Source organism: Canis aureus, chromosome 26 (assembly GCF_053574225.1).
Source record: "Canis aureus isolate CA01 chromosome 26, VMU_Caureus_v.1.0, whole genome shotgun sequence".
Taxonomy (NCBI): domain Eukaryota; kingdom Metazoa; phylum Chordata; class Mammalia; order Carnivora; family Canidae; genus Canis; species Canis aureus.
The window spans coordinates 35,656,589-35,673,753 of NC_135636.1; the positions used below are offsets into that span (position 1 = coordinate 35,656,589).

General features: G+C 43.4%; 1 protein-coding gene across 13 annotated transcripts in view; it reads right to left on the reverse strand.

The window, feature by feature from the left end:
* The window catches only part of PTPRT (protein tyrosine phosphatase receptor type T), a 1,037,422-nt gene that overhangs the window by 162,192 nt on the left and 858,065 nt on the right, over nucleotides 1–17,165 (reverse strand). For 5 of the 13 annotated variants that reach the window (XM_077873196.1, XM_077873204.1, XM_077873198.1 and 2 more), the window contains one exon: nucleotides 5,659–5,688. The exons of 5 other annotated variants lie outside the window; for them this stretch is intronic. In XM_077873196.1, coding sequence (XP_077729322.1) covers nucleotides 5,659–5,688 — 30 coding nt within the window. Of the gene's footprint in view, nucleotides 1–5,656; nucleotides 5,689–17,165 lie in introns of all 13 variants that reach the window. 3 more of the 13 variants (XM_077873193.1, XM_077873197.1, XM_077873194.1) reach the window with 1 other exon arrangement.

The window sequence follows — 17,165 nt, forward strand, 5'->3', positions numbered from 1 at the left end:
AATTGATACTTATCATCTCTAAATGGTTCCCTTCGATTCCTATTTTTTCTTCATTTTTTATTTGAAGTGACTGATGAATTACATAAAATGCTTTTTGAGTATCTCTTGATATAATCATTCTAAATTCCTCTTTATGTGTATCGAGGCGACGGTATTTGATTTACAAAAGCCCATGATGTGGAAAGGTGTATGCAGTGACAAAAGGAGGTGGTTTCTTACTTTGGTTGAGGATCTACCAGGTGCTAGGCACATCCCAAGCATTAACTCCTCAAATCCTTGCAAGATCTCTGGGAGGTATGCATTTTCAGGCTCCATTTATATCAGGACACTGGGATTCAGACACCAAACAGGACCAAAGGTTGCCTTAAAGATACAGTGGCAAGGAAGGTACAGGGCTGGGGGGATCTGAAATTTGTTGCCATTTTTTTTTTCTTTTTAAGAGCAGATCATCTCCCTGTGGACTTTAGCTGTTATGTCTTTTAGTATCATTTTGTTCTTCTCATTCATTCCACATACACTTACTAGGGTTCAGTATGCCTCTTAGATGCACCATGGGGGGAAACCTCAATGAACAAGAAACATCCTTAAGACATATTTGCTCCTGCCCATGATAACAAATAACTGCAGTGAGAGTTCGGAGAAAAGGCCTATTCCTGCAGGTGGAGAGAATCAGGGAAGACTTCCTGTAGGAGGCACTGTCATACCTGGACCTTGAAGGGTAGATGTAGGATCCAAACATGCTGCAATGGGGAGAGATAAAAAGGATATGGGAAAAACCCAAGAGTTCCTGAGTGTCTGCAGATAGGACCCAGCCCAGGTCACCATTTTCCGCCTCCAGGATACTTGTATCACATTTATCCGAGGCTAAGTGAGACTGTTAAGTGTGCTCTCTCTCTCTCTCTCTCTCTCTGCCTGAACAGTTGGTAAATAAACATCTTAGTGCCTTTTCAAGAACTACTACACTAAAATGTCTCTGTTTGAAACAATTACTGTGCCCATCACACACCTTGAGATAAATTAACCCGTGAACACATGCCAACTCCTAATATCCTTTTAAAAAGCAGGCACTGAAGTTGTGGGGGTGTTTCTTTGCTATAGAAAGACAAAAGGGCACTCTAGAGAAGCATTTCTGTCAGCTCAGAATGTGAGGAATCATAGCTGCTATTTATAAACGACCTCCATTGTCTCTTACCACTCCTTGCAAAAACTCTGGGGCGTCACTGTTGTTATCACCACAAGGCAGATGAAGAAACTGAGGCTCAGAGTGGTTCCCTGATTGTTCAAGGTCTGGGCAGTCTGGTAGAAGTAACAATAGAACTGTGATCTAGGTCTGACACCAACGCCCACATTATTTTCCTATTTTTTGTTTGTTTGTATGTGCTAGACAGAGAAGGGCCCCATTCTAGACTCTCCTCTGCCTCTAGGTCTCAGTTCCTTTGATCTATAGCTCTGTGTATCCTGGTTATTAGCACTCTTTGGGGCACTCTTCAGGCTACCTTTGACCTGGCAGCCTGGTGCTCTCAGCTCTCACGGGGCAGCAAATCTGCAAGACAGCAAATACAGAACTGCCTCAAGGGCCTCCTGGCCAGGCAGGGATAGCTACCACTTCCTGTCCCTAGCAAGGCCCTGATGTCCATGCATGGAACTGAGTTTCTGCAGACAGGCAAATTTGCCTTTGGATCCTGGCTCTCTTGAAGCCTGGCCAAGGGCTTGTCCCAGCACATGATCGAGGTGAGAGCCCTTCCATCCTCTGAAGAACAGGGTTTAGTGAGACAGATGGGCAGGGCTTGGGGCCACATGGTCGTGGATTCAAACCTTCACCCTGCAACATCCTGCCTATGGAGCTAGACAAGCCCTCACACCTCAGTCTCAATGTCTACATAGACTCAACACAGCCACATGTATCTTGCAGGGCTTTCTGCAAGCATTAGATGAGCCTGGCCTGTAATAGCTACCAACTGGTAACTCCCGTCAACTTCTGCCCACTTCTCAACTGGTTCAGGTGTGCCTTATTCACCTTTGTGTCTGCAACAGCAAACATACGGTGCAGCACACTGAACGAGCTCATAAAACAGGATGGCTCTTGAACTCCCATCTTCCTCCTGTCTCAAAGCCTAGGGTGGGGATTGGCCAACTGTGGCCCTCAGGACAAATCTAGCCCGCTATTTGATTTTTTAAAATAATTTTTTAATTGAAATACATTCATACTCATTCACTTGCACATCATCTATGGCTGCTTTCCTGTTACAACAGCAGAGTAGATGCAACAGAGACCATATGCCCACAAAGCCAAAAATATTTACTACTAACTCCTTATGGAAAAAAATTTGTGGACTGCTGATTTTGTGCATAGGATCTTTCAGTGGGAGGAGAGCCCTTGAGGGCCTCTTTGTTTTGGGGAAAAATAAATTCCTCTGCTCCTTCTCTACTCACACTTTAGATCCTCTTTCCTGGTTTATCTTTTTTTCCCTCAGTTCTCTTGACCATTCCCTAACATTTATGCTACCTTTCTTATCATGTTGTTTATCCTCAATCTCCTCTACTAAAAAGCTTCACATGGGCAGGGAGTTTCATTTGTTGTGCTCTTACATGCCAGTTAGGACCAGTGCCTGGCACATAAGTGGGAACCCCACATATACCTGTTGAATGGATAAATGTGGATTTCACTGAAATAATTATTCAGCGAAAGTGTGTTGGAGGATTTCTCTTTCATAGAAGATTCTAGGACTTAGAGAGGAACTAGGTGGCTCCCCAACCCCTGGGGGAGGGTATTGCTTTTCCTTTTTATAGACAAGACAACTGAGACTCTGGCTAAGTCAGAAAGTCTGGAAAGTCTCAAAGTTTCATGTGCCCGCGAGTCACCTAGGGCTCTTGACTACATTGCATCTACAATGCAGGTTCTGATTCAATAGGTGCCACTTGGGACCCTTGTGCTGCGGTTCTAGCAAGCTCCAGGTAATGGCCAATGCTGCTGGTCTATGGACTACCCTTGGAGGAGAGGGGGTTGAAGGCACACACTCAGAGTTAATACCTAAGACTCGGGGGAATCTGGAAATGATGGTGGTCAGCATTTCCCTTCTGTTTCCTTTTCTCCCATCTACATGCATCTTGCAATCCTCTTATAGAACCATGCAATGGTCTCACAGAACCTGTCGAGCCTCCCCTCCAGGGCTGCTCCCTATCCCCAAACACTCTGCCCCTGGACTTTCCCTTCCACAGCCACCAGCATCTTCTGGCTTCTTCCTTCCTTTACTATACAAGTGCCCAGCACTTTTGGATCCTTCAAGGAGCCACTCTCATGCTCTCCTCTGTTCTAGGGCCCAGGAGTTAAAGAGAAGTATCCTCCTCCTCCTCCCAGGCCCTAGGCTACCTTCCTCCCCTCAACCCACCCCAAGACCTGCACAAATGACTTCTGATGGTTAGATGGCAGGCCAGTGCCCATGCTCTCCACTCCCATCTCTCTGCAGCACCTCCACTGTCAAGTCTGCCTTCTGCAATGGCTTCTCCTCTTGGTCCTTAAGGTTCTCCTTCTACCTCTCTATCTGCTATGCCAGTTCTTCTCCTCCTCTGAATCATTCACCATGGTCAGTTTCTGAGCTGACATCACTTTCACACTCTAAGATCTGTGACTTAGAACTCTTAAGTTTGCACAACCCAAAGACCTCGGTTTATCACCTTGAACTACAAGCACTTGAGTGTCTGTCTTCTACACTTTCATCACATTCTTCATCTTTGATTCCACCACAGTACTCAGCACAGTGGGCATCCAAAGATAGTGCTAATAAGCACACTGGCTAACTGATGCAGGAGGCGAGGTGCCCAGAGGCTGTAATGGATCACTGTATGCCCAGACCTATTGTGGAACTATGATGCCAGAAGAACCTCTGGAAGACCAGAGATGCTTCTAGGGGCCAACACTACTGTTCTGACTTCTTATGGTTTCCTGAAGGGGGAAAGAGAGAAAAGTAACCATTGAGTGCCAACTTTGTGCCAGGCATTTTACAAAATCCCTCATTCCCTGAGTTAGGCACTATTACCCCTATTTTGGGGTTAAGAGAAATAAGGCTCAAGGAGTTCAGAAGATTTTCTAAAGGCTTCATAGCTGATGAGTGACAAACATGTGACTTGCACCCAGAGCTTCATGACTCCTAAAACTCATTCTCCTTCTACCACAGCAACAAAACCCCATATTGTTGTAACCTCTATGCCTTTGCAGATGCTGTTCCCTCTGCTTAGAATTCTTATTTCTTCAGCAGTGGGTAAATCCATTTCTATAAACACTGATAACTATCCCCTACCCCATTAAAAACTAGTCACCCAAGCAAATTCTCCTATGCCACAGTATACATAGGCACCCTCAGCTGACATTTTCAAGTATTTGGTTTTATGCTAGTTCCCAAAGGAGCTTAAACTCTAGGAGGGTGGGGCTCAAAGTCCTGGCTATCTCTCTATCCATAGTGTCTGGAACATAATGACCATGTTCAATGCATGTTTATCAAATGAATGGATGAATGAACAAATGAAGCAAGTTCTCTGGTACTTTCAGTGTTGGTGGTGGGAGTCCATTGGTTCCTATATAATATAATGGCAGTAGTACTAGAATCTTATCTGCTTATTGCATGGCCTATTGAGTAGGACCCAAACACTGAGCAGAGGGAGTGGGATAGCCTTTTGCTGGTCCATCCTCACCAGTGAAGGCTTCAGCAGATGTCACTAGCAGACATGGCTTCCCTCATAAGGCTGGGTGTGCCAAGGGTGAAGCAAGACATGGAATGATGGACAATACACTTTTACCAGAAGCCAGATGTCCTGGGTTTTAATCCCACTGGACGTGTGATTTCACATACTTCTCTGGACATCAATTTTCAAACATGGGGAATGCATATTACGGATATGGAGCTACTTCAGTGGTTTTCTTAACTTTTCATTACCAAAGATCTGTTTATGGAGTTTTATCCCCTTTACCTTTGTGTTTTCAAAATTTCTGGTTTAATTATGAGAAAAATCATCCCCTTTATTTAGAAAGTGCAAAAAAATTAACAGGCAACAGGCCAGCTATAACTACCAACAAAATGCATTGACAACATGAGATAACTAATGCCAAACCCCACACTGTGATCATTCCAGTGCAAAGCAAAGACCTTGGATGTTTCTTTTACCTGTTAAGCTGGTTCTAGGTAAAGTCATGGTTCCCTGTAGACTTACTGAAACAGTGGAGACAACCAATGAATTTCTTTCTAATCTTTGAGTCCCTCGAGGCTACACATTTCCCAAGTAGATACCAATGGGCTCTGATGTTGCTGAGAATGGTGATTCTGTTTTATGTTTGCAAGTCCTGCAGGGGGATTAAGCTGACCTCTTACTGAAATCTGGGGATTTCTAATAAGAAAATTACACTGCCAAAGGAGAAATAGCCCTTCACATCTCCAAAAGTGGGGGGGGGGGGGGAATCCAAGATGGCAGAAACATAACAGATGTAAACAATGGTAGTACATTTTCAAATGGAAAACATCTATGTGAAATAAAAACTTTGGGGCTACAGATGACTTAGACAGAAGTGAGTATGAGAAACCAACAGACACTTGGTTGGTGCAGGAAATGCATGCTACAGGTTCCCTCACAGGGCACGAAGCAAAGTTTCCCCGGGTCGATACTTACAAGTAATAGGAGTAGGAATAAGCATTTCTTCTATATATTGATGGGCAGTCAGATGAAGGAAATGTCCAAAAAGGGGGAAAAAGAAAAGACAAACAAACAAGAATTAGATTTATATGAAATCTTGATTCTTAGAAATGCACATAGTATTTCAGCATCCCAATGCTCAAGGAGATGCAAGTTTCTCTACTAATTATCTTTGCTGAGAATCAGATACTTCCAGTGGTAGAAGGAGTGAGAGAGACCTCTCTTATGATGGAGAAATTCACTACTCATGCAGAGAAAGCCATGTCTAATGTTGGCTGGTTTAGTTGTTTGAAAGTTCTTTCTTTTTTTTTTTTTTTTACAGTCAACTAAAGCTAGGTTCCTTCTGCCTTTTTTTGGTCCTGGGTCAGACTTTTGTGGACTTCTAGAACTATTCAACCACTCTTCATGATAGTGCTCTTATGACCCAAGGAAAACCATAATGACTTCTGTGTTCTCTGTTTCAGGTCAAAACACATCAGAACCTATTTAGTAAGCTCATACCAAAAGTAAGGTAATTGGTAGCTAAGCAATCAAGATGGCTCCCCTATGACCCACACTTCCCAGTACACATGTGTGTATGTAGTGCCTTCCCACACTGAACCAGGACTGATCCTATGTGACCAGCAGGATGTGGTAGGAATGACATTCTGAGACTTTCTAGGATATGTCAGAAAGAAGATGTGTAGCTCTTGCTGGGTTTTCAGAACTCTCAGTTGGAACCCTGTCTATGAAAGAAGTCCAAGTATCCTGAAGTTGCCATCCTGAAAAGACCAAGACCAAAAGCCAAGTGGAGAGACACAAATCCTGCATAAAGAGAGACATCCAGTCAGCCTCTGCCAGTTGGATATGTCAATGGGGATCCTTGGTATCATGGAACAAAACAAGTCATTCCCTTCAAGCCCTGACCAAAGCACAGATAAATAAGAAAAATAAGTCACCAAATTTCATATTTGTTATATATCAGTAATCAGAAAAAAATTCGAACTTCATCATTAAAGAGAACTGCACTAAGAGAAAGGAATTCTGACCTTCAATTTGAACAGACTACAACTTGAATAAATTCTCTCTGCCTTTATTTCCTTTCTGATTCTCATATGAGTTGAACTAGATCATTAGTTTTCAAACTGTGCTTGTAGGATCCTGAGGGTTCTGCAAGGTAGCCTCACTGAAGTGGGAGGGTGGGAAACTGAGTAGGTAGGACTGCTGGTCACCCACCATCCACAAAAGACAGCACTTCTCCATTAAAAAAAAAAAAAAGATTTATTTATTCACGAGAGACACACAGAGAAAGGCAGAGACATAGACAGAGGGAGAGGCATTCTCCCTGCAGAAGCCTGATGCTGAACTCAATCCCAGGACTCTGGGATCATGACCTGAGCCAAAGGAAGATGCTCAACCACTGAGCCACCCAGGCACTCCCTCCATTTTTTTATGTTTTATAATTTGAAATTTCACATGACTAAGAATCCCATTCTCCAAAAGAAAGCTTGAAAAATCACTACCTGAATTCTCTTCCCACAATGTACTGTCTAGCTCTTGGCTTCTGAACAATAAAAAACTCAAATAAGTCCACAACATTCCTTTTGTTATAACTTTTTTTTGTATTTTATAGGGAATAAATAGGAATGCTTTTATCTTACAGACTTAGTCACACTGACAATAACTGATACATTTGTGGATTGAGAAAAAATTGCTGATAATTAAGGTACCCAAATATCTATCTGAATAGGCAAGAATAGTTCTCTTGCCTCTTGAGTTGTTTGGTTATTTGCAATTGTTATCCCAGTTTGCTTGGCTCAGGAAGATGCAGTCTTTATATCTGCAGTGTGGGAACATGTCCTTAGAGCCTCAAATTTCTCCCTTTCAAGTAGGAAGTAGCCAAAGTCCCCTAGGCAGGGCCACCTCTAGGCTTTCTCTTATTCATCAGAAAAGCCCAACTCTAGCTCCAGAAGAAGGTAATGCTGAGAGCTAAGAAGTCATGGCAGGAAGGAAGCCCCATGACTCCTTGGGAAGATGAGATGGGGAAAATGAGCCACAATGCAGTAAAATCTGGTCACTCATAAAACTGTTCAACATCTTGGGTCAAAGGAACAGTGACCCTGGATGATAAAAGGGGTGAGGAATGCCATGCTTTGATGGGTGGGAGTTGGAAGAGCCCATGCAGTTCACCAAATCCCCTTCACCAAACATACAGATTCACGCTATAAGGAGACAGTTCTTCTCCTTCATGGCTGGTTCTGTGGCCCAGTGCCTAGAAGTGGGATTCCTTGGGGGAAGAAAGCTAGGGTTCCATTTTATGAAGACTTAAAGATACTTATGTTCTCCATATTGTCAAGAACAGTGGGCTGAGATTCAAGAGGGCAGGGTTCTGATCCCAGCTTTCACTTGCTCACTGTGACATCTTGGACAAGTTAATTCCTTCCTCTGGACCTGTTTCCTGATCCATGTACCAAGGTGAATGGCATGGATAACTGCCAGCCTCAATAGCTTTGAGGAGTGGAAATATGTATGATGTCTTAGCATCCTAACACCACTGCTTGCTAACTGCATGGCTTTGGGTATCTCTGAGTCTCAGTCTCTCCACATCAAGGTTGGAGGTAATAATATTCCCAAGAGTCACTGTGGCCATTAACATTAGATTAATCTAAATCATGCAAATTATATATGACATAGAATATATAAAGTATTTTAAGTAAATCATATAAATCTAATCTATTAGGGAGAAATTTGGCTCTAATCTATTAATCTAAACATCTGACATTAGTAGTGCTTAAAAATCTTGAGCAGGAAGACAGCTGTGCTTAGAAAAAACCCCAAAACTCCAAACTTAATAAATCACATATTGCAGAATCTTCTTCTCAGCTGGCTGACAAGGCTGACTTGAGGCACAGCTTTCCTTTGTTCCATACTATTTAAACAGGACTAAGTGATCTACTTAAGATCCATTTGACCATCTACCCATTGATCTATCCATTTGACCATCTACCCATCCATCTAACTCAATAAAGGGGAGTTTATGTCCCTGCCTCATCTACAGATACAAGGCTTGCTGCTTCTCACTCTGGTGACCAGGAACAAAGTGTTCACCTCTTTAGGAATGTTAAAAATAGTACTAAAATAAGAAGAAAAAAAAGGGATTTATGGAGCACTTACTATCTGTCATGTATTGTCCTAGGCTCTCATATATTAACTCAAGTATTCCTCACAACTACCCTGACAGATGTGTATTAATTATTATCATCCCCACTTTTCAGAGGAGGAAACTGTTGCAAAGAAGGTTATGTAATTTGTCTAAGATCATGCAGCTAGTAACTGGATTTGACAGCAACATGGATCTAAGGCTCATGTTGTAGACCACTAGCCTGTGCTCCCTATGAAGAAGGAAGAAAATAGATACATGAGAGCAACACAGTGGGACTGGCATTGAGATGACACATGCCTTAAATCTCTTAATCCTCCCTACAACTCCATGGTACAGGTATTACTGTTATCACTTTTGGTTGAGGAATCTGAGGCTGTAAGGGGTCACTCCTACTAGGTCTATTGCCTTGCGTAGTTTTGGACCATGTGCAAGGCCTCCACCCTGAGCCACATGTCCTTGCCATCAACAGCCCCAGGCTGTGCTCTTGGGGCCCAGGCTGCACTCAGTATTTTAGACCTTCTGGCTTTTCTGCTTTCAACCATCAGGATTCACCTTTGCCTGGGCCACCTACTCATAACAATATGCTTCCTTATCTTCAAACCACCTCTTCCAAGTAGTTTTTCTGAATTATCCTGGTTGTCACCAAAAGCCAGTGTCATTCTGACCCAGCTTCCAGGCAACTCCAGAAGAACAACAACTGACAAACCTCTATTAATTGAGTATCTTTTCCCAATTATATTGCCAAGTCTTCCAGGGCAAGGATTACAGTTCTTTACTGTGTGGCCAAAACACAGTATACACGTGTGTTTTCTCTCAGGCTTAAAGAAGATTTACCGAAGGTCTAAATTTACAAGGATACAGTGATATTGCAAGTAACAGATTGCCTGAGACCAAAAATCTTGAGCAGGAAGACAGCTGTGCTTAGAAAAAAACCAAAAAACCCCAAACTTAATAAATCACATATTGCAGAATCTTCTCAGCTGGCTGACAAGGCTGACTTGAGGCACAGCTTTCCTTTGTTCCATACTATTTAAACAGGACTAAGTGATCTACTTAAGATCCATTTGACCATCTACCCATTGATCTATCCATTTGACCATCTACCCATCCATCTAACTCATAAACCCACTCATCCACCCTTCTATCCACCCAAGCGTCCATCTCTGCAAGCATGCATGCATCCAACCATCCATCCCTCCATCCATCTAACCATCCATCCACCTATCCACTTAGCAATTTATCCACACAGTTATCCATCTATCCTATAAACCCACCCACTCATCTGCTCATCCATGCACTCAATTACCCTTTCATCCAACAATCCATTCATTATCCACTCATCCATCTTTCCATCATCAATTCAATGAACACTTCTCAAGGCTTACCATATGCCTGTCCCTGCTGAGTTCCAGAGATAGAAAGACAAATAAGATCTTGATCCAACCCAAGTCTGATGGGAGAGCCAGATAAGAAACTTGTAAAACAGATAGTAATAAGAGCTACCACTTAGCAGGATGTCACTTATGTGCCAGGTACTGTGTTAGCACACCATGTAGACTATTTTACTTAATCCTCACTATGCAGAATTATTATCCCTGTTTTATGGATGAGGAAAGTGAAGCTCAGAGACGTTAGATAACTTACTCAAATTGAAATAGTTGGTAAGTGGCATGGCAGGAATAAGAATGCAAGCAATAGGACTCTAGAAGCCTGCATGAATAACCACTATGCTATACTGTCTTCTGGAGTGATAAGTGGCATGAAGCAGCAACACAGGGAGCAGTAGGACCATATCCAGGGATAAGAGTGGGCAGCGGGACAGATAAGGTGGCCTAGAGTCTACGATGCTTGAGTTGTAAAGTCAAGGAGCATCTAGATGGATGGAGGAGGAGGGGGTACTTCCAGGCAGATGGAACTCTCCAGGGCAGCCTGGGTGGCTCATGGTTTACCGCTGCCTTAATCCCAGGGCCTGATCCTGGAGACCCAGGATCAAGTCCCATGTCAGGCTCCCTGCATAGAGCCTGCTTCTCCCTCTGCCTGTGTCTCTGCCTCTCTTTCTCTCTCTCTCTCTCTCTCATAAAGAAATAAAATCTTTTTTTAAAAAAAAGATGGAACTCTCTGTGGAATGAGAGGTCAGTTAGCAAGGTGAGAATGTCAAAATATTGGCAGAGCCTAGTTCCCAAAGAGCTGAAGGACTTAGTCTCAGTACCACAAGCCATAGGGTGAACCCAGTGGCCAAATACTTTTTCTAGATGAATGATTCTGTCAGGAGTGTGAGAAGAAACTTGGAGGGAAAGAGGGATTGGGGTCATGAATGCTACTGCAGGAGTCTAAACAAGAGATGTTGCGGGGCCCATCTCATAATGGCTATGGGGAAGGAGAATTGAATGTGAAAGGTGAGTCAGTAGGGGATTAAATGTAAGCATACTGAGGAGGTCTTCCCAGGTTGTAGTTTGAGTGGCTACCTGAGTGAGCACAAACAGGATTCACTTTTCAGCGTGTGGAGCAAGGAGCCCTTTAGAATGGAGTGGCCAAAACAGCCAGCATGACACACTTAATCTGGGCTGCTTTTCCACCTCAACGAACCACTGAAAATTTTGTCATAAATTCAGCATCTCAGCAAGTCCTGTTTTATATTTCATTCAGGCGAGATGGTGTTTAAAAGTGTAGCATCCATTATCAGATTGGCAAAATTTCAGACCCAGCTCTGCCACTTATTGGCTATGTGTTTTGGGGCAATTTCCTTAAATTCCACATTTCAGTTTTGTGATCTGTAGCATATACTATAATCTCAGAGTGGCATTGCCTCTTTGGCTGACCCAGAACTTCTCTTTTCCTATTGTCTCACTTTTTCCCCCTGGAAAGACAGCATGTTCCCTGAAGGCTCAGACCATGCTATATCTGTCCTATGCTGCCTTTCCAGCCTTTTACCCTCCCCACAGGACTGGGTTTACTCTTGATGCTCCCTGCTGCTATTTGGGTCTGTGTTCTGAGGGAAGTTTCCCTGCCCAAGAGATGGAGTGTTAATCGTGGGCCCCATCTGTTCTAATTTTACTGGGCTCCTCCGTTCAACATGTTTTTAGGGAATCCCCAGTATCCGCATGGCACATTTGTGATAAGAATGAATCAGAATGGGCAGCTGATGGTCTAGTGCAGAAGATAAGATATGAATACAAATGACAAATATAACAGGATATAGCACAGATCTTCATAGAGGGGATCCAGATGGTGAAGAGATTGTGCCTCGATTGGAGGTCAGGAAAGGTTTACTGGAGAAGGTGGATTTTGAATTAGGCTATAAACAGGGGTAGAATCTGGTCACATGGAACTGAGGACCACAGGCATTGAATGAGGAAAAGACTTCATAAGCGAAGGTATAGGAGTGGAGTAAGACCTCAAGAAATCTGCCAAAATGACTGTGAGCAGGGAGACAGTGTAGCTTGACAAAATTCTCCAGATGACCAAAACCATATGCTTCTTCTCTCATCTCTACCTCCATAAACTGTTGTTAGAGGGAGGAGAAGCCATCAAAAGATCTTAGACGGTATGTCTGGGAGGACAAGTTTCATTTATGAAACATCATTCTGGCTGCACTGCAGAGGGTGGGCAGGAGGGTTGGGGCTGGGGAGGAGACTCATGTGATAGAGCTATAGCAGCCTGTACCATGGAAGGAGTGGTGGAGGGAGGGAGGGAAGGATGTGACCAAGGGAAGGTAAAGGTGCAGGTTCAGAAGAATCAGGGTGATACAACCCCATCAGTGTGGCTGGTGGAATGAGAGGTAGTACCTGTCACTAAGATGGGGACATAGGATCATGAGCAGGTTGGTGGGCAGGTGATGATTGGGGCTATGACCATGAAAACCTCAAGGGATTTTCAAGGCAGATGTCCAGAGGCAGATGATACAAGCAGTGAAGCTCTGGTGAGAAAAGACTAAAGAGGAAGATCCTGCCCTCCTGGGCCATTTCCATTTCAAGGGCAGCAAAACTACAACCACCTAGTGGATTCATTCACACATGAAGACTTTGGCATACAGCAGAGTAGGGTCAGGGACTTGTGGAAAGACTCAAGGAAGAGGAAATATTTGGAAGTCCTACTTGGATGAACTTGGGGCTTAGGCTTACAGAGTAGCAGGAGGCTTGTAGGTGAAGACAAATGTCTGACATTTGCTTCAGGACAACAGTGTGCACAACAGCATAGAGTAGTAGCAAATGATACCTGGACCTGGGTCACCTGTTTCCTATTCCAGGATTCACTTATTTTCTACCAGTCTCCATGGACTGACAGAAGTTACCAGCCTTCAGTTGACTCTCTACAGTCACAGAGCCCACGTTTGTGTTTTGATTCTCCAAGGTCTTGGGCAACTCACAAAACTTTTTGAACTTTGGTTTCCAATTCTCAAAAAGAAAATGGGGGGAGTATCAACAATTACCCTTCTATGGTTATTTGTAGTATTAAAATCACAATATGGGGACAGTTTAAATGGAAAATTAGGTTAGGTACAAATTAGGTTAATGTGTGTATTGATTGCAGCACTGCCCTTAGCATATTAGCAGTGGGTTTGGAGCTGGGTTGGTAGAGTTGATGGCCATGTGAGAGATGAATGTCCCTGTTGATATCATGCATTATGATCTCTTAGGTTGGTATAGGAAATGAAGCCTGACCCAACCATTAGCTCACTTGATCTTCAGAACAACCCCATAGGATTAGCCACATCTCATAGTCATGAAAGTAAAGCCTGAGTTTTGTTGTTTCTCCAAGGCTAACAGCAAACAAATGGAACTATAAAGATTTGGACCTGGTGTTTCTGCTTCCCTGTCCACAGCAAAAAGATGTCTGTACTCATGAGACTGGGAGCTACTGGGGCAGACCCAAGTCACAGAGAATCAAAGTACACCAAGAGACGCACATTGTTCTCAAAGTAGGTTCTCATAGTTCAAACTCAAGACACTCCAAATTCACTCTTGGAAACGTTACTATTTGGACAGACAATGCATGGTTGGCATGATGCTGAACCAGGAAGAGCTGGGCAGGAGAAGGATGAGGGGAGATGGAGGTGGCTAGAACCATGTGTGGGGCCTGACTTCAAAAAGGTCTCCCCAAGGGCACCTGGGTGGCTCAGTGGTTGAGCATTTGTCTTTGGCTCAGGTTGTGATACTGTGGTCCTAGGATCAAGTAAGTCCTGCAGTAGACTGCCCACAGGGAGCCTGCTTCTCTCTCTGCCTATGTCTCTGCCTCTCTCTGTGTCTCATGAATTAAAAAAAAAAAGTCTCCCTAAAAATTGTTCAGTTTCCATTTGAAAAGCGAAAAGGAATGGAAAGGTTAACATAAGATCCAGACAAGTCTTGGGGTACAAATCTACCAAAGAATCCTGCTTTACCTGGTGCCAGTACTTCCCCACGTAAAAGTAAATGGCTATGCCTTAAGCCTTGGAAGACCATGCTCGGACTTCAAGAAGTGTGTCCCAAGGAATAAATTAGGACTATGTGAAGCTTGGGAGCATGCACACATATGTATATATCCTATATTAAAACGTAGAATTTCCCATATGTGAGTAGTTAATAAACACCTTCAAACATCAAGGTTAAGGCACTAAGGCTTGAGTTTTCTATTTTAATTTTCATCGAAGGCAGCAAGAGCCCCATAGTAGTAAGCCAAGGGCCCAGAGGGGTGGCCTAGCAGCCCTTTGGCTGTATACTCCTTTGAGAAAGGATGTCCAGCACTTCTAGAGGGAGGAGACCAGGGAAGATGACCAGGAGTATAGTAATGAGTCTCTCTCTATTTCAGAGCTCAACAGGGTAGTCATGAAAAGGTGGTATGTTCTATTACATAATGGCATACAGAAATGCATTCTAGAACATTCTGAGGTCCAGATGTTCTAGATCTTGATCAAGAGAACTGGGAATAAAGGATGGAGCCATTACCCAGCCAATATTCAATATCTTGGTTATGAATTGTATCAGATAGGAGCTCCAGGTTCCTTTCTTATAATGCACACATAATCCTCCATCTCCATGTAGCTCTGATTCTGCATTGGCCTGCATTCAAAGAAACCCTCTCCAAACAGCCAAAGGTACTACAAAAAATATTTTAACTTGTATCTTTTGCAAATCCTGTTTGAATCACCCACCAACATTTCATATCCCCTTCTGCAACCTTACATTTCTCAATATCTCCTCTATCCATTACAGAGCAACCAAGCAACAAAACAATTGATTTAGCTTCTTTCATTAAGTCCTTCCCTTGGTCCTCTGTCTCTCTAGCCCATTCTCTGTTCCTTTCTAGTTCAGCATCACAAAAGAAAACACCTAACAGCAAGAGAAGGACTCTTTGGAGAGTCACAGGGAAGCCCCAAGGCCAGTGATGATGAACCCTGCAGGGAGAATCTGGGGACATCTTAGGTATACTGAAACATCTGGCTGCAGCTTGGGGGAAGTTTCTGAGCAGAAGAATCCCTTAGGAGCAGAGAAAACATAAATCCACCACTCCCATATCCATAGAGATGAGGAAGTTAGACCCAGCTCAAATCAGGGGAGGGGGTACATCGGGATTCTGTGATGTGACTTCTGAGAGTTCCTGCAACCAGGAACTAGCTCTAGGTCATGCTGGAACCCTGAAGAGATGCTGACACTAGGATCCTGAGTTATGATGATCTGCCTATTATTCCAGAGTTTCTTTTCCTTTAATACCTCTTCCTTTTAGGTAGCTGCTGAAAGCATTCAGGCCAGCAGTAAATTAGTGACTAACTCAATTAAACAATGAAGTTTTCCCCATACTTCTATATGGGGCTGGAGTTAGAGGAGCTATGAGAGCTCACCAAACGCTTCACTATCCTTTAGGAGCATCTCTTGCCATCAGAAGACACTGTAGGTTACTGGAAAGAGTGCAGATCTATACGTTCTCTTTTTCTTTCCTTGCTCTGTACCAATCTGTAAATTATTACTACCAACTAGGTCTTATTTTCCTTTTCTCTTCTTTTCTCCAAGAGATACGTGTATGCAAACAGTGACCAGCCTCCACCCTGGCCTACCCCTCCCTGTTGCCACAACATCTCAGATTTGTCTCTTGGGGGACAAATGGTGATCATGTGACTCCTATTGGTTGGGTCTGATGGATGGTTTTGATAGAGGTGAGAGATGATGAAGATATGCAGTAGAGGTTAAAACCACACGAAGGACTCACTTTATACTCGTTCCCACCCTGGAAACAGAGAGCCCATTCCTCCCTCCCGAAAAGTCACACATTGCAGAAATAGCTATAGAGAAGGAAGTGAAATTTCTTCACAAGCTCACAGACGATGGTGACGTGGGTTAAGCCAGGCTTTAGAAAGAGCAAAATTGGAAGAGCTTATCTGACTTACAAATCAGTGGCAAAGAATGAGAACATTTCAGGTCTATCAGAGAGGAATGCAATTCTGTTAAATTGGTTACTTTTTCCAGGTAGACAATCCCAAACTCACCTCTGCCTCTAATGCGGCTGTGATTCTAAGAAACATGTCAGAAATCTTACACGTGCTGACTGCCCCCAGAGAAACCAGACTTCATGTTTGACTTCATCTAATAGCAGCTGACTTATCAACGAGATCTACAATGTGGTCTTATGGATGATGAGGATATGATAATGCAGTGCTGTCCTTAATGCTTTAGGGGCTCTTGTTCCCTTATTAATATTGTACTTTCTCTTCCCCCTCTCCGACCAGAAAATCAGTAGTTGGATAAGAACCGTAACTCCCCAGTCATTCTGCTGAGAGCCTGAGGAGCCTGTTAGAGGATATCAAGAAAGGACAAGGTCCTACCAACAGATGTCCTGGCCGGAGGGAGGACTGGCTGATTCAGAACAGAGTCATGAAAGACACAAGGCTATTCTGGTGCCAAAATGGCTAAGAGAAGGCTGACTGCATGTATCGTGGGAACCCCAGTATTTCTGACTCACTGAACACTGGAAAGTGGGATTTAAAAAAAAGCTTTTTGCATTTATATACATGGGACTCCTTAGGTAGAAGCTGGAGCATGTATTTAGGACATTCTGTTTCTTTGCTATGGTAGGAAACAAATTTCATGAGCGCTTTTCCTCCCACAGAAGGGAAGCAAGTCTCTGGTCCTTGTTACTGGGCTTGTCCTAAACTCTGTGAGGGACCAAACAAGCAGAGCTTTAGACCCAGGTGCTAACTGGTTCGTTTAATGATGTAAAAGTATTTTCAAGCTGGGAGCAGGGCATGCTGCAGCACACAATGTCACAATGTAGAAAAATGTTTTGTTTGCTCTGGCCAACTAGGGGAATGGGAAGGTGGAGACCAAGGCTGGGACAGCCATGTTGAGACTGACAACACACGGAGGTGGGTCTT